This window comes from Cygnus olor, chromosome 6, assembly GCF_009769625.2.
Source record: "Cygnus olor isolate bCygOlo1 chromosome 6, bCygOlo1.pri.v2, whole genome shotgun sequence".
Classification (NCBI taxonomy): domain Eukaryota; kingdom Metazoa; phylum Chordata; class Aves; order Anseriformes; family Anatidae; genus Cygnus; species Cygnus olor.
This window is the reverse complement of record NC_049174.1, coordinates 11,180,799-11,204,752: the sequence shown is the minus strand read 5'-3', so window position 1 is coordinate 11,204,752 and position 23,954 is coordinate 11,180,799. Positions and strand designations below refer to the sequence as shown.

Sequence of the window (23,954 nt, the reverse complement as noted above, 5' to 3'; positions counted from 1 at the left end):
ACTGCTTGTATTGCAAAGGCTTGCTTAACAAGTCGCTGTATGAAATAATAGCAGGATTGCTCCAAAAGCAACTACTAGGGACTGTCTAGAAATGCATTATAGCCTTCCTTGGAGGAACTGTGTAAATACAAAGTAGGTATCAGTTATTCTTGAAGTCTTAATGTACACATACTGTAATTTAACACTTAAAGCCAGTGTAGTTAGAGATCGAATCCCTTTTTTAACGCTACACCATACAAAACCTGTCACAAAGTTAAAATGTTTAGTGTGAGCATACAAGTAATAAATCCTCGCAGCATGCACTTGAAAGTGGAAGTTTAAGGGAGAGGCGGAAACACAATATTTGTTCTACTCTAGGCTGTCATGTGAGAATAGCACTTGTAAGGGCTGGCACTGAAATGTCAGCACTTGCTAAACAAATGTGTGTTTTAATTCCTTGAAGTACTGGGTAATGCTCTGTATTTCTTAGATGGTTAGTACACTTAGGTCACTGTGTTGAGCTTTTGATCTTAAAAGTATGTGCCTCTAATTTTGCTACTGCAAGGTAAGGGTATAGAAACAAGAAGTTGAGCAAAGTTGCGATGCCCTGCTGTCCAGTCTGGATCTGAACGATGACATGTATGTGGCTATTATACCGCTGCTGAGAAGCTGTATTTGAAATAGCTGCAGTGGGTTGGGTGTTCTGTTTAGTTATTAGTCTAGCTGTAATGAAGCCTTCAGGTTCTCAGACTGATGCTGCTTTTTCTTCTTCCAAGTGGATATCTGAGTGCCGTGAAGGTACTTCTGCCAGTTCACTTGAGTATTTTTAACTTAATGCACGTGTACTAACCTATTGTGTGGGAATTGATTTAGAATTTCATGTATTATTTTAGTGCAGTATAGAAAGCTGTAAGGAGTAAACATTTTGCAAGATGGGACTCTGTCGTGTCAGTGTATGGCAAAGCACAGGTGAGCACGTTTTTTTTTGATGAAGGAAGAGCGCATGCGTTAGTGAAAGAACCAAATGTTTCCCACTTAAATTCTAGGGGAAAAATACAGAGTTTCCTTTCTAGCCTTTCCTCTGGGGAGCCAGTCTAAGACTGGCGCAGCCTGAAGGCTGCAAACTTCAGCAGCCCCTTTGCTGCTTGTTCTTGATATCTTTGCTAAAACTTTGACAAGCGAAGAATGGCTCTTGCTGTGGGCCCAACCTTGTAGTCAGTTACTGCCTGATACTTTGTCCATGTAAAGGCCACTGTGCAACTTGAGTATTACCAGCGAATTTGTTGTTAACATGTAAAGCCAAAGTTCTTCCTTGGTGACTGCATATGTTGGTGGTGTGCTTTGGTCTTTGTGCTTGGTTGCCATGATCTTCAGCAGCATCCCAGATGATGTACCTGGGGAGGCATTGTGGAAGAGGACAGCTCTCTGAAACACCCTCCTGTGAGCCAGAGACTTGTTTTGTGGGTTTCCTGGCCTTCTGAAGAAGTGCTTACTGTTTATACGTTTGGAGTGAATGAAAACTTTTGCTTTCTCTAGCACCCGGAGTCAGTTTCTTAGTGCTGCTGAGGAGCTTGTCATGCTCCCTGTTGTAACTTGCCGACTGCTGTATCTTTGCTGCTACTTTCCCTCTAGATATCCATCTGAACTCTCTTCTAGAAAAAGAATGGAAAAACCTTCCTCTCTGAAAGAGGTAGAAAACAGTGACTGGTGATTTCTTCGTATTAATTATAATTCTGCAGACTGTTGCTGTAATATGTCTCAGCCATCTCTGTTCCAGGCTGAAGACTTATAATCTGCTTAGTGTACGCAAGGAATTTGTACCACGCTGCTGATTGTTTTTCTTGCTCTTTTTTTTGCCACTCTTCTGGTTATCCTGTGTACTTGGAAGTGGAGAGGGAAATCTAGTTTTTCACCAAATATTTGTGATTTTGGAGGAACGGTAAACTTTTATTTGGCTAATACAGCAGAAAACTGGTGTTCTATTTTTAGTTTCTATTACTGTCAACTGTTCTAGTTGCTCTTCTGTCCACAGCTGAGCATTAAGTGGATGGTGCGTTTTATAGTGCAGTCTGTTTATAAAGTTCTTGCCCCTGTGGTACATCTTTAGAGACAGAAACAGTCTTCAGAGACTTAAAACTCTTTGAGAGGATGTCAGATGTTGTTCGAGGCTTGCAGATACGTTTTCGGTGACAGCTCTGTTTTGGGTATTGTTGCAACGGTAAGAAATCCAACGCTTCTGAAACTGGACGATGCTTCTGTATCCTGGTCTCTTGAGACAGCTTCAGGAAAGTAGCGTGCTGCTGGAGAAGAGTTGAAGTGGTGTTGTCAAAGGGTTGCATGAGTCCTCAGGACTACCGCTGCTATTTTTGTCATCTTGCAAAGTGGTGGCTCTGGAGACATGGTCCCTGGAGGGAAGAGTCAGCCTGGGAGACTGTTTCACGCTGCCTGTGCTCTAAATAGATGTAGTAAATCATTTTGTGGTCATGGTAAATTATTACTACTCTGAACAGCTATATGTGTCCTCTCTTCCTTTTCTCCTCCTCCTTTCCAATATAGATTTTATATTGACAGTCTTTGAAAAACAACCCCAGAAAAATGAAGGCAGCTTTTTTTTTTTTTTTTTTCCCCACCCCCCTCTGGGTAAGGTTCTGGGTCTGTTGCCAGAGGAGAGCTTTAATCGATAAGCTGTGATGGAAGGGCTGCCTCTCGTCAGGTCTCTGGGTCTGTGCAAAGCAAGTGCGTGCTGCAGCATTGGGTCGTTTGCAGGCTGCGCATTGTGGGCAAGGGATCCAAGCAAGCTTCAAGCTGTGGTCGTCGTCATCTCGAGTAGAGCGTGTGGGATTAAACTGAAATCTGTTTGCCTGTTTATGCGGCAAGAAATCTTAAAACCTTGGTAGATTTTGGAAAAAAAAATTCTCTCCTTCCTCACATTGCATATATAAGTACGGATGAATTAATGCTTTTTGGAAGATGGGTGTTTCCATGGCTTTTGGAGACCAAGCCCTGCGGTGCTGGAGTGCTGCTGCGAGCTGAAGAAGTGCCAGCGTGCAGAAGGCATTCTCCTTGTGTCGCTCCTGGTGTTGCCTTTGTGAGCTTGTCCTCCTAAAAGGCCATGTCTTGCCCAAAACTGTTAGCATCTGGGGGCTCTGGAAGGCAGAGCAGCTTTCACTGGACCTAGAAGCGAACTCGGGAGTGCAGCGATGTGCGTGGCGTGCGTATGACTTGCACCGGGCGGCGATGCGTCGAGTCAGCGAGCAGTTAGGTTTTGTGTCAGGTTTCCAAGTGATCTTGTCAGCTCGCTGCAGTGTCGCCGTCTGAGGATGCTGGTGGTGTTTGTCTGACGGGGTCAGCGGGTGAAGCGAGGTCACCGACGTACGGGCATCCTGAAGCAACCAAGCTCGGCTTAAACCAGTCTTGGAGGCTAACCCTCGGGCCAGGAGTTTTATCTTGGCTCAAATACTCCGGTGATTTAAGCTCTGAAAAACAGAGCTTTGCAAAACGTGGTTCTGCCAGAATTTTAATTATTGGTTATCGCACATCTGTCATCGTGACTGGCAGAGACACATCTGGGGAGGGCCGAGAAGAGGAAGGTGAATGTCCATGCTGTCAAAACAACTGCGTGGCGGAATGGCAGGATTGCTGTGATTACTTTTAAAATAAATAAAAAATGAGAAAAGCTTTCGGTAGCTACAAAATGTATGGAAGTAGACTTGGAAAACTGTCAGATTACTCACGCTTCCTAGTTCGTTTGCAGTTCTGTATCTTAATTGTTGTCTACATGCCCCGTGGGGGGGGGGAAGCGTTATTGGAAAGTGTACGGAGGGGATGCTGTAGGGATGGGTGGTGGAGTGGGGTCTGCGGGGGGCTTCGGGGGCTTGGGGTCAGACCTGCTCACGCAGTTGGAGAGGAAGAAGGCGAGGGACCACTGCTCAGGGTTAGAAGCCCAGATTTTTTTTGGAGAACTGTTGAGTGGTCATGTGTTTAGAGCCATTTGCCTTCTCCCCGGCCATCTCATGCACCTGCATATAGGTGGTTTGTTGGCACGTGTGGTGACCCAGCCTGCTGGCCAGTTTGCCGTTGCTTTCTTTGCAGCTCTGGAAGAAGTACGTGCAGCCTCATGAGAGTGTTTTACACAGGTGCCTGCCTTGACACACTCGATGCAAGGCCTGCCTGCCGCACTGCTGAGGGCTGAGCATGCCCTGTGATGTGCTCCCTAGCAGGAGATCTTCTTGGAAAGCCATCTAGACCTCAACATCCTAGGCACAGTAGTAGAGAGCATTTTGCTTCTCCACATTTGAGAAATGTTTTGTGAGATAGTGGCAAAATGACAAGTTTACACAAGAGCTGTCAGGAGCAGGGGCCTGAGAACAACTCCTAGCTGCTCTAGAAATTTCTCGTTGGGCTGCGTTGAGTTCAGCACAAGCGGCAGCTGAAAATAAGAGGTTAGTGGTGAAATAAGTTGGGAGGTGACTGCTGTGCCTGTCCTGGGAAGGTCTGTTATGCTTATAATTTATTCAGTCTTCTAGAAGAAATGTAGGAATTTTTTTTAAAGGTAATAAAAAATGTATACGTGAACTAAATCTGAGCATGGCTATTTTGTTGTCTCTGTTCTCCCTAGGCGCTAGTAATCTCCAAACATGCAGAAGTTTAATATTGTGGGTCTCCTTCATGCCTGACTGAATTTAGATAGACCTCTGGGGGAAGAACTGGGGATAGGTAGGCTAGTGGTGCTGCTAAATGGATTTGCAGCTGCTGTGTCGGTTGAGTTTCTTCAAAAAATAAATACATCTTCTCATTGTTCGTACTCTAGCCTTCATTCTTGCATCGTGTGAATGGGCAGATAAAAATCTATTAGCTCTCTTCTGAATTCTCCTTGTCTGCAGCTGCGATTGCTTGTGCCATAACATTACCTGCTAATTTTATTGGAAATGAATGATGTTAATATTGCTAATGCCTGGTCTTAGCTGACCTGACTCTTTAACAGGATGTGCAAATTAATGGAACTGGAATATCTTGAACACTTGAGATGGCAGAGACCTGTAGGGATTAGAAATGACACTTAAGTAATTTTCTCTTAATTTAATGTGTAACATAAAAGAGCATCCCAGGTCTCTGAAAATGCGAGACAGGCGGGGAAACTTGGCGAGTAGTAATGCTGAAACACTTGGGGTAGAGAGAAATGGCCATTTAGAGGTTTTTTTTTTTTTTTTTTTCCAATTGCAATACAGAGAGGATGGCCTCTTTGTTAAGCAGAATATGCTTAGGCAAACGAGGGAAGTACTGCCATAAATCAGGGCCCATGCAAGGCGACTGTGCTGGTATTTAAGTCTTAGACCTGCTTTGGCTGCCTTATTGGAAAGCAACACAAATATCTAATGACAGCAGGGAGGGTAAAGTTGAGCATGGTAAGAGCTCTTCCAAGAATAGATGGGACTATGTGAAATGTAATGGCAAAGACGGACTGTGGACAGGTGCTCCTTGTGCAAGCAGTGCCTCGTACCGTAAGCGTCCTCCGCACAAGGTTACGGAGCGCTGGGCGCGAGGTGCTTGCTGGCAAGGCTGGGAGGGCAGCGGCGCCGTGTCAGGCAGCGAGGAGCTCCTCCTGAGGCTGGTTGTCCTCTAATGCCTGGTCCTCGGGGGGCCAGAAGAGGTGGTCTGATGGGAGCCTTGGCGCTGCTGATGCGTTCAGGGCGAAGAAGGGGAATAACCCGTGCTTGTGTAGTACTTCCAGCAAAGGAAACAGCTGGTTTAATCTGTTTCAGTAGCTGTGGCTGATAGCACCTATTGCTGGCAGGTCTCTCCGTTTATGCATGTTAAAACAGAGTAAACTTTGAGATACCCTACACATAAAACTCAGCTTTTTAGAAATACTGGATGCTGCTTGGTGTAGTGCCAAAAAAACAACAACAAAACAAGCAAAACCCACAACAAACCAACCAGACTCAAACCCTGTCCACCAAAACCTGAACTTCAGGAGACCTTGCAGCAGGTTCCTTGGGTGTAGGTATTGCTGGTTGCATTGGAGATGCCACCTCTGGAGAGGTGAGAATTGCCCTCAGCCAGGATATATCCTACTTGGGTTATATTTTTTGGGTGGGCAGGGGTATGCTAGGTGAGCTGGCTCAGTGTTTTTGCATTCTTCTTTCTTCCTCTGATATGCAGCTTAAAAATAATCAGGAGTGGTGGATTTTTCCTCAGCACTATGATGTTGCTTCTTAATAAAATGCTGGAGGCTTGGCAGAGGGGGAGTGAAATGGATTGTGTGGGCTTTTTTCCTTCCTGCTCCAAGACCACTTCTTGGCACCGAGGATTTTTTCTTTAGACTTCTTTGGAGAACAGATGCGTGAAGTACAGTTACCACTCATACATATGGCTTTTAAAATATGGAAGCTGTTGGACTGAAGTGGCTTCATATGGTACTGTTGAAGGATCAGAATGAACATGCAAGTTTGGGGTTTTTAAGACTTGAATGTGTAGTTGAAAAGTTTTTTGGTTTGTTTTTACAAGGTTAAATATTTGCATTTTTACGGTTATTTGAAATTACACCCATAGCTCTGAAAATTACTCTTTCTGCAACATTTGATGCCTAAAATGGTATCCTAGATTAATCTCCTCTTCTGGAAAAATTACGCTATATAGTGTGTAATTTAAATGGTTGTGAATCTTAATTCTCTAAAGCAGACATCCTTTCCTTTTATTGCAGGTTCCCATCTTGAGAACGATTAGAAGATACTCTGCCACCCTATTGGATTATTTTGTATACAGCTCAGCATGTCACTGTGCCCTGGATTTTATAAGGTGGCCATGATTTAATCCCCACTTCCAATTTCTATGTATTGGTGAAGCATTGGAGCTCTTTAGAGCTGCTGTTACTTGTGTGGAAACTGATCTGTCTCAAATCCCTTCTCCAAAGGACTCGACGTTACTAGCAATGAGCTCCCAAAGCCATCCAGGTAAGGACAAAAAACCTTTGAATTCACTAGCAACAGCAGAATACCACCGGACTTGGCAAGAAGTGTGCTGTACTCGAACTGCACGATAGCTTGTGTGGGACGAAAAGGCTTTTTGTCCTGTGAACAGGCTTTCTGCTGTGCCTAAATGGTAATCCAGTCCCTCTCCCTGTGCTAGTGTTTTCTTTGAAATCAAAACTTTGCACCAAGATGGAAAGTCGAACTGTTACGAAAGTTGAATCAGTTTTGAGGAAATCCTACTTACGTTTCTAATTGCTGCATTACATAGTGCTGAAAGTTCTAGGTGTTTTCTGAGATGTTAACCTGATGCTTAACTTTGTTAAATCTGCACTGGTAAGCCTCATCTGTATGTACTGTTCAGAGGAATGGTCGTGGTTCTACTGGTGAGTCTTCACTGTTACTTAAGAAGGAATCTCTTTTGGCTTTTAAAGTACTTTTTAGTAAGAAAGAAGAGTTTTGCTGGAGTTTTTGCTGTTAATTGATCCATATTAGTGTTGGCTGTGAGATTATCCCTGATGTGTTTTGTAATTTAAGACACGTGATTCATCACTAGAAAACTGCACGTTTCTGTCTGTGAAGAGGATCTGTTGGTGCTCAGTTACCTCTTTCTTGCTTACAGTTTTGTCAAACGTGTATTTAGTGTTTCAGGTATCTTTGTGTGAGGCAGTCATTTGTGAGTTTGAGCGTTGGAAGGTGAGTTTTTACAGCATTCTGATACTCCTGCTTTGACCATTTCAGTTTATGGTTGGAAATAATGACTACTGGAAGTAACTAATTCAGTAATGATGAGGCCCGTGAAATTATTTATCTGTGCTTTTGACAGGTTGCTTCTGTGACTTCTGTTTAATCAGTTTTGGGTTAGTAGTCAAATAAGACTGAAGTCCACATCTCCTTAGATTTAGGGAATTGTGTATTTGTGGGGGAAGGATTTTGTGTGCTTCAGAATGATTTCTAGCAGTGTGTTAGTGGCTGCTGAGGCTGGGAGCAAGAAGCACTGCAGTAAATAGGGATGCTGGAGATTACAAGCAGTGGTCTTGAAAATTTGGCCCATGCAATAAGAACTGAAATGAGTTTACAGGTTTCTGAAATTATCAGCCTTACCAAAAAATAAAAAAATCTGTAATATAGGAGTCTCTTAGATTTTTGAGGCTTGCTTCTGGTACAGTGGGGAGTTGGGAAACTAGGTACATGCATACAAGTAATGTTCTGCATGTAGGTATTCACCTGTGATGCGTTTTCTGCAGTCCAGGGTTTTCCAAGAGGTCAGTTCTTCAGTTTTGTGGATAGCTCTTACTTGAATGTGTTCCTCCCTCAAAAATGAGAAACACTGAGGAGCTAGTGGCTTTTTTTCCTCACAGTGCTGGGATGGATTGAGCATGTGCTTATGTTAAAAAACAGTAAACAAACCTAATTTAATATAGCTCTATTTAAAGAGCATCTCTCCAGGTATTCTAGAAGGGGAGATGTCATTCCTAGCTGGGCTGCTCTATAGTGGAAGCCCATAGCTTGTCTTCCATTTTTGTCTTGTTTTCCTTTAATTCAAATGCAGCTTTCTTTTTTGTCTTGCTCCTTCTTTGGTGCTCCTTCTCTTGCCCAAATTCTGTACTGATGATGTACCAGGGAGCCGTGTAAGAAGTGCTAATGCAAGAAAGCAAGAAGCTTCTCATGCAAGAAGAGTTCTTGTGGTGTTATAAATCTGTTTGAGTCTCCTTTTTGCAACAAAAATGTTTGAGTGGCTCCTGCTGGGATTGGTGGTCTAATCAGTGCCCAGCTGGGTGGCTCTGGTCATACATGTGTTCTCCTGAGCTGCTGCTCCTAATCCTGCTTGGCCCATTGTCACAGAAGGGCTTTGGGTGAGGTATGGGTTGGCTCAGTACGACGGGAAGCTGTGACTTCTGTATCAGTGTTTGGTAGAAGGCTTCATGTCTGCAGTAACCCTTGAAGTGAAGGACTTGGGAGAGAAAGTCAATGACCATTGTCAACTGTTTCACTGGATATCACTTAAAGGGTGAAAAACTTCCATAAAATTAAAAAAAAAAAAAAAAAAAAAGGCCAAGGAAGTGATTTTGTGGTACGTTTACAGAACGTTGTGTTAGATGTGGGCTTTGTATGAAAATATTTACAAACAGTATTACTTTCTGCAAAGTTTCAGTTCTCATCAAATGCTGTTTAGGAATTCTGTATCTGTGCCCTTCCTAGGCTCTGGGTTCTCATTTTGCTTCTATCTCCAAGGTTCAAATTCTGTGGTGTTTCACGATGACTTTTTATCTCTGGCTCATGCTGTGGTATTCTTAATGCTCGCTTCTCTTTTAGAGTCAGTTTTATAACGTTTGGTGGAAACAGTTTCCAAACCTTGCCAAAGATGACATCTGGGCTTCTCATGTCAGTTATGATAGCCATTTTGATTATATGGCTACAGGTAATTATTGCTAATGATGTGCATTGTTTAAGGGAATGCTCTGGCTTAACTCAAGAGCCTATTAAACTTTGCTTCAGTGGATACAAGCTTTCTTCTCTAATCTTCTCCAAACCTATCACTAATGGGATGTTTTAGGAGCAGTGCCATAGAATTGTTGCAGTGTAGATGAATGAAAGTGCTTTTTTTCTCACAAGAGAGCTTTGAAGAGCGAAGAAAAGTTGTATGCTGAAGGCTTCTCACTGAATGGGGTTAAAAATACAGAATATTTGGTCTGAGGTAAATTACTTGCTTTTGTTCTTTTTCCCCCCCCATCACCGCCATATTTTTTTGTTATAATTTGGAGTAACTTTCCTAAAAGAATACAAAATCTCCTTTGGAGAAGCAGGAATGCCCACCACGGAGAAGTGGATCCTCAGGAACTTCCAGTCTTCCTCAAGCCCTAGATGTAGGGTAAAGACTTTGACCTTTTATTCCAATTTCTGCGTTAAGGCGCTCTCCAGTCTTTCAAGCTTTGGGGTGAGATAAGCAGCGCTTGTGAACTTGACTTGTCACAAAAACACACGTGGCTGCAGTAGGTGGCAGAGGGTGGACCTTGCTGGTGAGGAGCAGGAGCAGCAGGCAGGTTGCTGCTGGGGTCCCTCTTGCCGCAAGCATCGGGCGTCCACCTCCGCGTGCAGCCAGCTGCCCTGGAGGGACGGACTCTCTGCAGCTGGTGGTAAGCCTTGTGGGTGCCTGGGCAGGAATGTGAATCATTTGGGGCAGGATGGGTGTGGAGGGGGAGACAAGGCTGGAATCAGACGTGGGGTGGCAGGAGGAAGACGAGGAGGCAGCATAGACCTCGTCAAGACAAAGCGCAGAGGCATTGCGCGCGCCCTTTGGCTTTTGGCAGAGGAGTTGCTGCTTCTTCCAGTGCTGGAATAAAGCTAAAAAAAAAAAATAAATCTGAAATTGTGCTATAAAAGATGGAGTTGCTGCAAAGTATAATTAAGAAAATTAGGCTAATTAAGATAACATTTAGGATTATGACAAAGCTTGGGGGGGCAGGGGCAAGCATGTTTAGTTTCACTGCTTAACCTGCTAGTGTTGCCCACAATTTAAACTTACCTTACGTAACCCATGGTGCTGATGCCACTCATCTTACCCAGGCTGCCTTGGGTGTGTGTGGTTTTGTGTTTTTTTTCTCCTATTGACCTTAAATGATTTCTTGATGACCCCTTCCCCCCCCTCAGTTTTCAGCGGCTTAAGTTTTGCTGTCATTTAGTTCTTTAATCAGTAAAGATTGTTCTACTGATACCAGTTATACATAAAGATTAGTTTAAAAAAAAAAACACACAACAAAACACTTAAAGTTAATCACTCAACTGATTTGTATTTGTTTAAAGTTCACAGTCCTTTGTAAAAACTGAAAATCTCCATGTTCAATGAAGCATTTTGTTTATGAAATGTTATCTTACAGGAATTAGCCAGTCTGAATGCAAATGCTATATTCTTTCTTCAGAGCTACTCTTGCGGAGATGCAAATTTTATTTACATTTTGAAGTGCTGAATGTTTGATAATTAGGAATATTGAAATTTAAGAATGATTTGCCTATCTAATATGGAAAAATCTGCAGCAGGATCATTAAAACCAAGAGGAGAGACCAGAGAAGGCAGAAAGCTTCATGATCACAGAACACGAGGAAAATGAGGTAGCAAGTCATGTGCTGTGATTCGCTAGGCTGAGAAGTACTTTTGTATGGCATTTTATCTGCCAAGTGTAAGAAGCCACTCTCCTTTCATATTCCATGGCTCAATGAGGCATGGAAAGCCATTTCATGCACTATACATAAGAGCTTTCCCTGTTAGTCTCTCAAACATTTTGCACCATAAAATAAATATTTTATGCATTCTCTTTTTAAAGATTAAGAAGTTTCTGTGGAGATGCATTTCAAGCTGGCTTTAAATGACACTGACCTACTTTCTGGCAGTAATGAGTCTGTTTCTGTAAGTTATCTGGGGGCAAGAGCATTCTTTCAGTAAACATAAGGACTACAGGAGTAATTTCCAGTTCTCCTTTAGCACAGTTGATACTTGGTGGCTGCTGTCTGGAAGAAGATTTGGACACAGCCTATCCCTGCTTGCCTCTACTTGTCTGGTGCTCCATTCACTACAATGGGATTATTCTAGATCGGGCACTCAGGCTCCTACTTAGGAGTAAAACACAAGTAATAGCGAGTATAGGTAGAATAGACTTCGAGGTTGGTTGACAAATAAGCTCAGCAGCGAGATCTGCCAGTAAGAGGTACTCATTGCTGCTTCTGTTCCACATGGGACAAAATAAGCTGTATGGGAGCGTGGTCATGAGGGTGATGATAAATATTGTGACCTAAGGACCTCACCTTGAAGATGCCACCACTTCAGACCTGACTGGTAATTTACTTTTTCCCTTGCATTTGTTTGAGAGCCGTTGGTCAGTCATAGTCAAGGCTGGCACCCTTACTTCTCTCCTCACGCAGTACTTGTCAGCTTTTTCCTCTCTAAATGCATTGTTGATAAAGTCTGTATTAAGAGAATATTTTTGTTGCTTGGGTTGAGTGTCCTAGGTTGCTTTTAGGAACGGGCTAGTAACTGTGGCTATCCTGTTGGTATTTTATCTGCCCAAGAAAAGGCTTTGGCAGCTATCTTAAATTACAACATATGGAGAAGTTTCTTTAAGGACTGCATGCTATTTTGACAGTGACTGGAGGTAGGAGGTGTTCTGTAAAATCTCCTGTTACAGTAAAGTTGTCAGCTCTGGAAGAAAATTTGAAAGGCATACCAGTGGAAGATTAGACTTCACATTATGCGAAAGAAGTGGCTGTTTCTTGGTCCTTAGAATGTGTCTCTCTGGGCTTGGTTGTCATTCATGTGAAAAGCAGTGTGATGTGTTGTTGTATAGGATGTGACTTGGAGAAAAGTCCCCGTTTCACCAAACTGCAAAGCAGAAAGGTTCTGTTGATCATTTAGTTGCTGTGATGGCTGCTGCATGGTGGGAGCTCACAAACTGAGCTATACAAACTACATTAGAGCTCATGAGGAGTCCTGTGATCCAAGCAACACGTGTTGATCCACAGAGACTGTTCTTTTCAGGGAGGTGATGCCAGCCTGCACCAAAAAGCTTTGGCTGGGAGAGCTGAAAACCTTTGCAAGACTGGAACCGGGCACTTAATTTTCTTTCTTCAACTTATGAGTGAAGAAGTACTCCGGCAAGTATTCATATGTATGTGTAAGCTGAGGACATCCTGGATTTCCTCTAAGGGGAGCAGTATCGTTTTGAGGAACATGACGGTTTTAAGACTGCTACCCTGGAACCTGTGAAGCTTTCACTTTCTGGAGCTTCAAATAGTTGAGACCTTCTGTGCCAGGTTTTTATTGTACCCTCCAACGGAAAGAATTGTTTTGTGCTTCAACTTGGGGTTCAAGTTGAAGTTCCTTCTAGGTCAGCGTCCCTGCTAAGTATGTTCCTCTTGCTTCTATTTTTCCTTTAGATGCAGTTCTTGCACTTTGGAATTCTTTAAAAGCCTGCTTCTAAAGTAGCGTTTTAGCCTGTGATGTATCCTGCGGTGTAAGGATGAGAAGCAGCTGAGAGGGAGATAACTGAATTATTTTGAATGAGGCATAGGATGAGAAAAGGATAGAAAAGAGGTTTCTCTTTTAAAGTCAGATGATAGTATTTAAGATAGTCCTTAGCCCCTTGTGTCTCACTTGGAAAGCAGACAGACTTTTTTTCTGTATGCTTACTGTGCTTCTGCTATTCACTTTTGGTCAGCCTTAGTTTGACCCATATCTTCTCATGTATACTTCCTTAAATTACATGTGTTACTGGACTGTACCAAGGAGTGTATTCTCAGTATTTATCTTAAATTATTCAGCTTGTCTTAGCGCCAGGCTCTCGCATCGATGAGGCTTGTCTTTGTGCCTTTGCTGTGGTCAGATCAATTAGGACAGTGCTGATCCTGAAGGAACATTTCAGTCATTCTTGTGACTCTGAAAGTGATTTAAGAGCAGGGGCAGAAAATCCACTTATTTGCAGATGGATGTCAGCCATACATGTCATTTTTCATCCTTTAAGTACAGGAATTTGGCCATCTGATTACCTGTGCTTTGATAGGTGCTGTTTACCCTAACTTCAAAAGAAAAATGTTGCTTTGTTTTGTGAGAGCTCTTGCTCAAACGATTTTTTTTCTTTGAGAAGGTTTTCATGTTGGTTGGGAGGGAGAAGGGTGAAGAAAAAACTGCTGTGCAGTATGTTGCCATTGTATCTCGTATTACTGTTCCTCCTTTTTGTTGTTTTCTTCTTGAGCTGTGGTACTTGCTTTCTTTTTCTTTGTCCATTGGCACGTTCCTGTACGCTGCTGGCTGGGCAGGGGCCACGCTGCAGTGACTTCGTGCAAGGAGAAACAGGCGAGTGAATCTCTGTTAGTGCCTTTGACTTGTTGATCAGTGAGAAATGGGGTATACGTTTAATTCTTCCTCTAAGGAAAATAATATTAGTATATCAGGAGATCTTTAAAAAAAAAAAAAATTTGTTTTTATAACTAAACAAAATACCGTTGTTTCATCAATTACTGGGAGAACTACTGGGAAAACCAGATGCTTTCCAAGCAATGCCCTTGTTTGCTTTGAAATACTTGACAGACTCATGGTACTGTCATGGTTTGGCTCAATGATGCTTGATAGATTGATGTTCTGAAATGTTGAAGCAAATTTTCAGCCTTTCAAAAGGATGAAGCTGATATTAAACTTTGCAGCTACTGGAATCTGAATTACCTACAGGAAAATATTCATATGGGCTTTTTTGAGATGCTACTGTCTCCTTGTAATCTATTTCAAACTGAACTAGATCAAGATTACTTAATGTCTTCTTTCAAACAAAAAAAAAAGAAGTGTGCTGACTGTGACTATTTAGGGATTCGTCTTGAATTTCAAGCATGATTCAAGCTTAATTTTTAATGCTTAAAACCCAGCTAGGTAGCCTGGAAGAGCCTGTCAGAGCACGACATGGTTCAGCAGCGCCCTGGGAGGCAGATGTCAGCCTGCGGACCTGATACCGTGGCCGTTGCCTGGCTGAAGGGGCAGCAGAGGCTCTGGCAGGGAACCCACAGAGCAGACTGGGCCTTTCCAGTGTTTGCTTCCAGCCTGTGTACCTCCGCTGTGGCTCCATCAGAGCTGTCCTGCAGGCCGGAGGTGTGAGGCCTTGGTGCCCTCTGCGAGGATGGCTGGGCCTGGCCAGCCCATGGCCTCTGGCTGCAGGGCCTGAGAAAGGTACCTGGGCAAGCCTGTGGCAGTGCTGTTAATTACCCTCTTGAGCTGTTAATTACCCTCTTGAGATCTCTTTGGGAGTGGTAAAGCTGAATTTCTCAGTCCTGTTTCTGTCATCTGTTCAGCTGCTTTTTGGGGGCTGTTTAAGCTCCGGCATTTGCAGGGAATTTGTCTCCCTCCACAGTAACTGGCGAGAGTGGGCACCACTTCACAGCATGAAAATTGATGTCCTTGGGGGTCTGCTTCCTCTTGCTGAATGAGGAGTGGAGCAGTGGCATCTGAGCTCTTTGGTGCAAGCATTGGAGCTGGGTGCTTATGGAGATTAAAAAAAAAAAAACAACAAGCTTTCCATTGGTGCTGCTGGTATCATTTTGGTTGTGCCAAGGTCTGAAGAATACTCAGCACTGAAAAAATCTTCCTCTGTGTATTGATACTTGCAGCTGACTTGAATGTGAGGATTTTAGCAGTGCCATCGACTCCTCCACTAGATACTCCTGACCATGGGCAAGGTAGAGGAGTTGCTTGCAGTGGACAGAACTTGTGGAAAATCTCAGCACTGCAGCTGCAGTCTGTGGTAGGGCTGGGACCAGGATGTTGGAGGAATGACAGATGGATTCAAAGAAATCATTTAAAAAAAAAAATCAATCCTTACCCTTTCACTATTCAAGAATCTATGTACTCATTCTGTTTGTAGCTGTTATGTTGCCAAACCACATAAATAGCTTTACAGGGAAAATTGTAATAGGAGTGAGGTCTAGTCTGTGAGCTTTGAACTGCTAGCCTTGGCTTCAGGTAACCATTTTGTCCTGAAAGGCTGCTGCTGTAGTCATGTAACCCCATCAGGTTTTGTGTAGTAACAAGATGTATGAGCCTTGGGGTGAGGGGGGAGTGGGGCTTGATGCCTGTCTAAGCAGTTTACTCGTTGCATTGTGTATGTTGATTTTTTTTTTATGGTATTGCTGTCCATGAACTACTGTGTAATGACTGTTTGCTCTCAGGTTTCACTTTCTAATCAATAGACCAAGATCAATGCAGTTATTTGTATATGTGGTCTCTTTAGATATCCAGCTAGTCAGGCTGGGTGCTGCTGGGATAGGTAATGCCACCCTCAGTTGCCTTACTTGCTGAGAGATGAGAGGACAGCAATTTTTTTTTACTGCTGTAAAGTTGGTCCAGTTTTTTTGATCAATTAACAATTCTTCAGGCAGAGAAACCTTGCAGCTCAATAAGATGCACTTAAACTAAGAAAGCACAAAGATGATCCATTGAGACAGATTTTTAAAATTCTGTTTGTGTTTAAATCGTGCAATTTAAGGATAAACAGACTTTTTCACTCCTTTAACTGTGACCTTTGTTTTATGCTGGATATGAAAAGAAACATTTTAGTTTAAAACTTTTCCATGGTAGTGTGCTTCTGCTCTATAAAATGCCTGAGCTGCTCTTGTGGAGAAAGGTAAAAGCCTGAGCTAGACCAAGCTGATAGTCTTTCTCTTCCCTGGTCAAAAAATAACCCAGAATGATAAAAAGTCCAGAGCCCTTAAACCAAACTCTGTTAGTCCATCCAAGTCCATCCTTGACTTGTCACTTCAGGAGAAAGTCAAAAACTTCTAAATACTTCGTTCTGAGCAAGGTGTCCCTGGTCTTGTACAACCTTTGCCAGGAGAAGGCATGCAATCCTTACAGTTTAGCAAACCAAGAAGAAGGGCTTAGGCATCTGTTCCCTGCTGACAGCAAGTATCTGATTAGCATTAGATTTTTTTTCTTTCCAGCAGGTGGAAGGCCTGTTCTGCAGGCTTGTAACTCTTGACAGGTTTATCATGAAGGCTTCTTGGCAGGTAGGGGTGATGCTGCTCATTCAGTCTGCATTCAAGATTCTGGCTTTTTTCCTTTAAAACATGGCTTTGTGCAGTAGCTGTTTCAAATAGATCATGGGACTCTTCCTTTGTTTTGCTTCTTATCATCCAGGATTGCAGCAGGTAGAACCCTCGCAGGGTCAGTATACTTTGTTACCTCTGCTTCCACCAAAATATATTTGAGGTGATATGAGCAAACGTAGCATCAGTTTATATTCACAAAGGATCAGGAAGACTCCAAACTAATCTCATGTTGCTTTTTTCATGAGAAGGGGTGTGCATAATGTTTCTGTCCAGTCACTGGGTTCTGCTGTCTTACACTGGCTTTCTAACGGAGCAGCTGTGTAAGAGTTGTGCTTCTAACTTTTTTCAGTTGCGTTTGTCATGCAAGACCTCAGCTTGTTTTTTTTTTTAGCAGTTGACCAAATCACTTTCTCACTGGGTGCTTAAAGAGAATTCCTCCTCCTCCACTGATTAATTTCTGGCATGGAGCATGAAATAGCTCTTGCGTCAATAAGTCGTCACAACCTTTGCTTGTCTCTGTCAGCGTAAATACGGTTGGACTCTAACATGCCCCAAAGTAGGCCAGAGGTTGCTAATTTTGCAGCTGCAAAGGGGCCGAGTCCAAAAGAGAGCTGCGGGATGCGTGTGCTTGGTGGGATACCAGAGCTGCGGCAGTTCAGGTTGCACATTGGGCACACTCTGCCACCTCTCCTCTCTGCGCTGTTCTTTTTTTAGTTTCTGGAATTACAATACATTTTTTAAATATAAATTGTATGGTAACAGTCCTAAGAGGAGTGTGTTTTTAGGTACATTTGTGTTTAGTTACTAGAACAAACGTGGTCACTTTTACAACTATGGCCAAGCCAAGTGTCTTTCTGGTTATACCCCAATTGCTTGGGTTCTGTTTGAATTACTTACGAAAAGCAGATTTGCCAGCCTGCGTGGCCCTGGTACTTGAGGCTTTGCTGATTTTCTTTGGTGAACTGCGGTGTTGCTCAGACTTGCTTGCCTCCTGCTGCCCAGGTATATACCAGTTGTTTCACAGACAGACTGCTGCGGTCCTCTGATCCACGGCTGCCTGCGGATCATTGCTCTGGAGATGCTGCCGGGCTCAGGACAGCGCCTGCAGCAGCTTAAGACTGCGCCTGCTTCGTGCTCCCCACCTCTGTCTGGACCACTGGGTGAGCTGAGACCTTGCTCTCCTCCATTGCCTTTGGTCTCTTGGGAAGGCTTGCTTTTCAGATTGTTCCTCATGCTGCCTTTTTCTGCTGTTAACTCTGCAAAGCAAAACTACTGTTTGCTTTTGTCAGGGAGAATATGGATACCATTACCAAGAAGAATGGGATGTTTTGGGATAATTGATCAAAGTAATTAGGTAATAGCTACTTAATCTTTAGAGGGTTCCAGCAATTAGATGGAAGAAACTTCCTACAAAGCCATTTGCTTGAAAAACTCTCATTGTGCAAATCAGGTGCTGAATGCTTCCAGAAATGGACGGTGAGAAACCTGGTAAATAACTTTGCAGCTTTTAAAGACAGGTTAGAGCTTAATTTTCAGGAAATGTAGTGACCGCATTTGTTAGCTGAGACGTAAGAAAACCGGAGTTTTACTGCAAGGATGACAGCATATTTCAGGTACTCCAGTCACTGATACTGTTTTTTTTAAATTATAGCTGAATGGAAAAACAAATGCTTTTTTTTTTTTAGTTGCTTTTCTAATAGCAAAAGCAGTGCAAAGTGAAGTGGGAGTGAAGTAAAGTCCTCCTTTGCAGCAAGCTTACTATCACTAGTAACCAGTATGTAGTGCGTGCAATGTTGCTGTGCCCCCTGGGACACGCTGTGGTGGTGGCAGGGTGGCACAGGCTGTGCCACTTGGCATGTGAGCCGCCGTGGAAGCCTGCAGCTTGGCGTTGGCATGGCAGTGGCTAATGAAGTGATGCTGCTTTGCTGGAGTAGCTTGATCCTTGAAAGCCGTCCATAGTTCACCGATAAAAAGTAAAGCAGAAAAGGAGCAAAATGAAACAGGGAGACACGTGAAAACCTAGAGCAGCAATGACTTAATACTATGAAATGTCCTGTTGATTAAGGCACGCTAAAGAAATGTGTGTAAGTGATGGACTTAGATGTAAAGAAATGCTTTTCCCCCCATCGCAGAGTAGCTGCAGCCGGACGCTTCAGACACAGGCTTCTTTCTGTGTCTGGATTCTCGGAGAGAGGCTTGAGGGAGCTGCTGAAGAGTCTGAAACGATGCACATACAGCTGTTTGTCAGCACGAATCGGAGCTTGGGGTAAAGGCTGCCAGTTTGCTGAGACTACAGCAGCTTCTCCTGAAAGAATGCACTGATTTGAATTAAAAGGAAAAAAAAGTCTCTTCAGTCTTTCTGGAAGCATCTTCCTTCTCCTGCTTGGATCACTGTGCCAATGCCTCAGAGCTCCCCTACCGGTAGATTTGGCACCGAGGAGACCAGAGGAGTTGCGCAGACTTGATGGAGCAAATGGCATTAGAAATATTAAGAATATTCCTAAAGCTTACAATAATTATTTATTTTTTAATTCTCTTGATCTGTATCTAAAGAAAAACAAAACCTGCTGGTGGAGTGATGGAGGAAAATTCTTAGAAATACCATTCCCAATGAAGGTTTTAGATGTTATTTCACCAATTTTGAGAAGCCAGCTGCTATCAAACCAACTGTTTCTTATTTAACTTTCTGAAAAGTTGTTTGTCCTTTAAAAACCAATCTGTTGGTCCTGATGCATGTGCCAACCTACTGCAGGCATGCGTAAGCCTGAAAGGGCAGGCCTATGTATGATTTGTATCTATAAACACTTTCAGTGATATAATCCATGTCTATTTGATGAGGAAAGCTGTCCACTTGCAGTTCATTTTCCTTGCCAGAAAGGAAAGTGTGGCTTGTTCTCAGTCTGAAGTAGGGATTTGACAAGCTCTCTGTTTTTTAGTACAGGATCCTTCATCTTGTGCCAAGTTTTGGAGTAGATGTCTCCCCTTCCCCTTCCTCCTCCTCTCTTTAGTTGTAAGCTAAATATTCATAAGGATATTTACATGTTTTGGTCAAGCTTAACACATAATCTGTGCAGAGCATCTTTTTCCCGTTAAAGCTTGAGGTTTGAGAACTAAAGTATTTTTTTTAATGTTTCCTGGTGTAGTTTGTTTATTCCTACATCAGAGGTGGGTGTCGTGGTGCCGGCGAAGCCACAAGATGATGATGATGGTGATGACTGTAGGAGAAGGCACTGTGGCTGGCTTGACAGCTGCCTGCCCGTACCTGTGTTGGTGCACAGAGCGTGTTTGCCCGTCATGCTTTTGTTGTAAAGTCAGCTGGTGTTGTTTATGCTTTTGTGCCATTCTTCTTGTGAGAGTCTGTGCCTAGCCTGGATTTGAGGATCTTGGCAGAAAGTGACTGTTCAGGAGTGTATGATGCTGTTAGACAGCAACAAGGCTGTTTTGAGTTGGCTCAGGGATGTAGGGCTGTGTATTCATGTGTGCATATGTATTTATACGTGTGCGTGTGTGCCTATCTTAACTCTCCTTTGGTTGGTAAATCTGTAGTTTGACATTTTTTGTGTGTGGAAGGAGAACGTGGGGCCATTTTTGGTTTCAAATACCAGCTTTTCAGTGGGTACGGGTCAGCTCCTGTTTGTTAGTGTGTGTGATGCTGCGGTCTGGCCACGTGTCTCTGTCCAGGCTCCTCCTGTATGAACTGGGGAAAATTATTCTTTAGGCCTGCCTTTGGCTCTGGGCTGTGCTTTTCTGCGGCCTTGCAATGCCGGAGGCCTAGGAAGCCTGATGTTGGGTCTGGGTGTCTGACGTACCTGTAAGCAAACTGAGCTTTGGTGTGGTGTTGGGTGCATGGTGAGCAATGCCAGGCGAAGGGCAGTTAATTACAAAGGGAATGTGCGCTTCCTAACTGCTGAGTAAAGCCAGCCGTGTGTTAAATCAAGGTGTGCTCTCCCCTTCCGTTTCCCTGGTCACTGAAGAGCTGGAGAGTAAATACGAGCATAACTCAGGCAGGGAGATGGGGTGGCCATTTCTCTCGTCCCTGGGGCATCCAGCACGCCGACACCACCAGCGATGGCATCGCCGCCTGCACGGAGCACAGCAGGATGCACCTAGCAGCACTTTTGTAGATGCTTGGTTTTGGCCAGCTGGACATCATCTAGGCAAACGTCAGTCTTGGTAAGAGTAAGACTGGATGAGCAAGTTGAGGAGACTGGATGGGCTCAGGGCGCAGACGCTGCCTAGCCAGCAAGTCAGTGATGAGTTTGCTCTGCGTGTGCCGGTACCAGAGTTGGGGCGATGGCAGCTGAGCAGATGCTTTCGTTCACAGGCAGCCCTCGCCTGCCTTGCTGTTGTCCCATTAAGGGGCAGCAGCCCCTGATCAGCAGTGAGCTGTACTGAGCGTGGGATGAAGCAGCCCATGTGTTGATGGGGACTTTGAGCAGGACCCAGGGGCCCCTGCATCCTAAAACCGTACCAGTTTTCCTCCTCCTGGAAGAAACGGTAAGATAGCTTCAGACGGGCTCTAAAATCCCTTTGTTGCCGCTTATTTTGGGTTATATTTTGCTGTTTTTCTGTCAAAACTGCTTTCTTTCTGAGAAGCCGATTGGAGAATATTCACTCAGGAGCCGTCAGTTTTAAGAGCTGGATCGCTTTAGGTGCGGAGCCCCAGTCAGCGCGCTGGGCTGCGGAGCTGTAGGAGATGCCCTGCCTGCTGGTGAGCTGGGAGCAGGGCTGGCGTGAAGGAGTCTGCTTGTGATGCCTCGCTTGGGTTTCTGAGCTCCGGAAGAGTACGGATCTCTACAGAAAGAGGAAATAATGGAAATAATTTTATATTTAATTTTACAAGGAAATAATGATGCTTGTAGCTGATTTAGACACGTGCATAGGGTGGCTTTAGCAAGGAAAAGGATCAGATGTAGTTGTGTTGAAAGTACTCTTGTGCTGGAAACTTTTTTCTCTTAAAATAAGTAAATTGAATGTAGGACTATTTCTCTTGAACTACACTATTTTTTTCCTAATATCTTACAGTGGAAATGTTTCACACCAGAAAGGTGTGTGTAGTGTTTTGAAACTGTCATGAGATCGTGACTGACTTTTATTTTGAAAGAGGCAGAACGCTCGGTATTCGCTTTCTTCATGTCTTTTTTTTTACTGTTTTCTTGCACGGCTGCGTTTTCATCATGTCTGCTGGCTTGTTTGCTTTTGTCCACTTGCTAGTTGTTGCTAACATCCTGGTTAGTACACTTTTTGTATAGGTAAATTTAAGTGATTTATCAGCTTAGTTCCAGTCCCCCCCCTTTTTTTTTTTTTAACCATTCTGCCACCTCCAAGATGTTAATTTTGCTGACTAACTGGTGTGTAGATAGCGTTGTGCACAGGGAAGCTGCGCGGAGGAGAGCTCGGACTGGGGTGCTTCTCCCAAATCAAAGCTGGCAGAGTCTGCTGGACATTGTCACTGCTTGCCTCTGCCTGCCAGCTGATTCCCCGGCTGTAATAAGAAAATTACTGACTTGGAGCTTCCACCTAGCTCATGCTTCAGATGTGTTCAGGGGTATTTGAGCTGCAAGGCTCTTAAACACGACTAAAGCAGGCAGCCCTGCCTCTGGTAGCGAGTGCTGTGCTGCCTGCACCACCACTGGTCTCCAAATTGTTTCAACTTGAGCCTTTTTTAGACACCGAGAAAATAAACTGCCGTGCGGGTTTTTTTCCCGGTCCTGGACTTGTGAAATGCCACTGCGGACCTCTTTCCAGGATAACAACCACTGAAACATCTAATTATGGATCAGTCTCTCGTTCCAAGCATCACATGCTCATAAGGCTTTCTGATATGTTGCACAGATTTTTCAAACCACTGACCTTTGCAGAGTGCCCTTGGCTGTGCCAGCAGAGAGCACGCTGGCAGCTTAAAGATGTTTTGTCTGGCATTTGAGCAGAGCTGAAAACTTACTGCTGGTGGAAACAGATGAGAGGGCAGAAAATGCAATGCGTGCTGAGGCTTTGGATGTCGAGCGCTGTCTGACGGTGAGCGGCGGTGGCAGTTTGTTGTTCCGCGTTGAAAGGTGACATTAATGGTGAAAGCTCTGGGGGCGGAACGCAGGTCAGACGGTAATCCCAGCAGCTCTGTTGTCAGCAGTGGTTTGCAGGCCATGTGCAGTCCTTTATTAATTGCGCTGCCTTATAAACGAGCGGTTGCGCACAGCCGTGCGCGCACGACTCTCTGCAAAGCTGCTGCGCCGTGGCAGAGCAGCCAGATGTCACAACTCGCTCCCGATTGCTCTCACCAGGTAGAGCTACAGGAGGAAAACACCTACAGCTTTGGAAGACACAATAGCTGAGTGGAGGGAGCTGGGGGTGATGTGTGTGAAGGATATGTGATTTGTGATGCTGGAGGCTCAAGGCAAAAATAGTATCGTTTATAATAGTAGAAGTGAAGACTTCTGCACTACGCCTTTGCATTCTGCCAGCCTGTAATGAATGGAGGAGTAGTTTGCTTACAGATGACATGCAGGAATGAATAAGCACTTGAAATCTTGGTGCTGAAGAAACAGCTTTTTCATTTTGGCCTCCGAGAAAGTCAGAGCCATGTAGCTCCTTTTCTCACGTTGCCTCATGCTGCTTTAAATAAAAATGTCGTGAAGCATAAAATTAAGACTCTCTCTGCAGCCTTCGATCTCCCTGCAGAGTTCACTGTTCTGCTCTTGGCATGCTCGAGGACTTGTTATGGCTATGGCTGTGTGCTGATTTTTTTGAGGATCCCTTAGCTGACTGTTTTTCTCCCCCCATCAGCTGGAGGAGGTGTTCAAAGAGCAATCCAGAGCTTTACGGGCTCGGGGATGGTGTAGGCACGGTGTCTTACTCAGAGCGAGTTAAGGTAGCGCGGGCAAGCCTTCAGCTGGAGGAGAGCTGAAAGGAGTTAAATCAGGTGTTAGTTCATCACGCTGAAATGTGGAGCTGTTCCTCCCTTTGGTCACCAGGTGGTCGCCCTCTTGCTGTTGTGATGGCTGCCCTGAGAATATGTTGCAGGTCTCTGTCTGGAGCGTGCGTGTTCACGGCGCTGAAAGCTGGACCCATCGTGGCTTTTGCGGTCCAAATGGTGGCTGGTGTGCACGCAGCTTGCTTCGCTGGCACAGCCTGGTAAGAGCTGGTTGCTGTTTTTTTCCTAGCCCAATTACTTACCCAATTACAAATTTCGCCTTGCCTAACTACTGAAGAAGGAGGCTAACTTTGAGTTACACTGCCAACCACCGTGCTGCCTTAGATTTGTAAGAGCTATTGCGGTTGTGTTGTTTTAGGCATGCAACACAACCCCGACATGCATTAATAGATGAACATCTAAAGATCTTTTGAAGGCAAAATGGAAGAGCAAGCATACTAATTCAGGTGCTTCTGGAGAAACAGCAGGGCAGGGGCAGCTGAGGGCAGGTACAAGCT

The 23,954-nt window shown here is 44.1% G+C and overlaps 1 protein-coding gene across 16 annotated transcripts in view; it reads left to right on the top strand.

Annotated features, from left to right (window-relative positions):
- Positions 1-23,954, top strand: part of HDAC4 (histone deacetylase 4) — a 250,075-nt gene that overhangs the window by 18,943 nt on the left and 207,178 nt on the right. For 15 of the 16 annotated variants that reach the window (XM_040560768.1, XM_040560759.1, XM_040560762.1 and 12 more), the window contains exon 2: positions 6,683-6,932. In XM_040560768.1, coding sequence (XP_040416702.1) covers positions 6,911-6,932 — 22 coding nt within the window. In that variant the 5' untranslated portion in view covers positions 6,683-6,910. Of the gene's footprint in view, positions 1-6,682; positions 6,933-23,954 lie in introns of those variants that run through there. The other variant, XM_040560778.1, reaches the window with a different exon arrangement.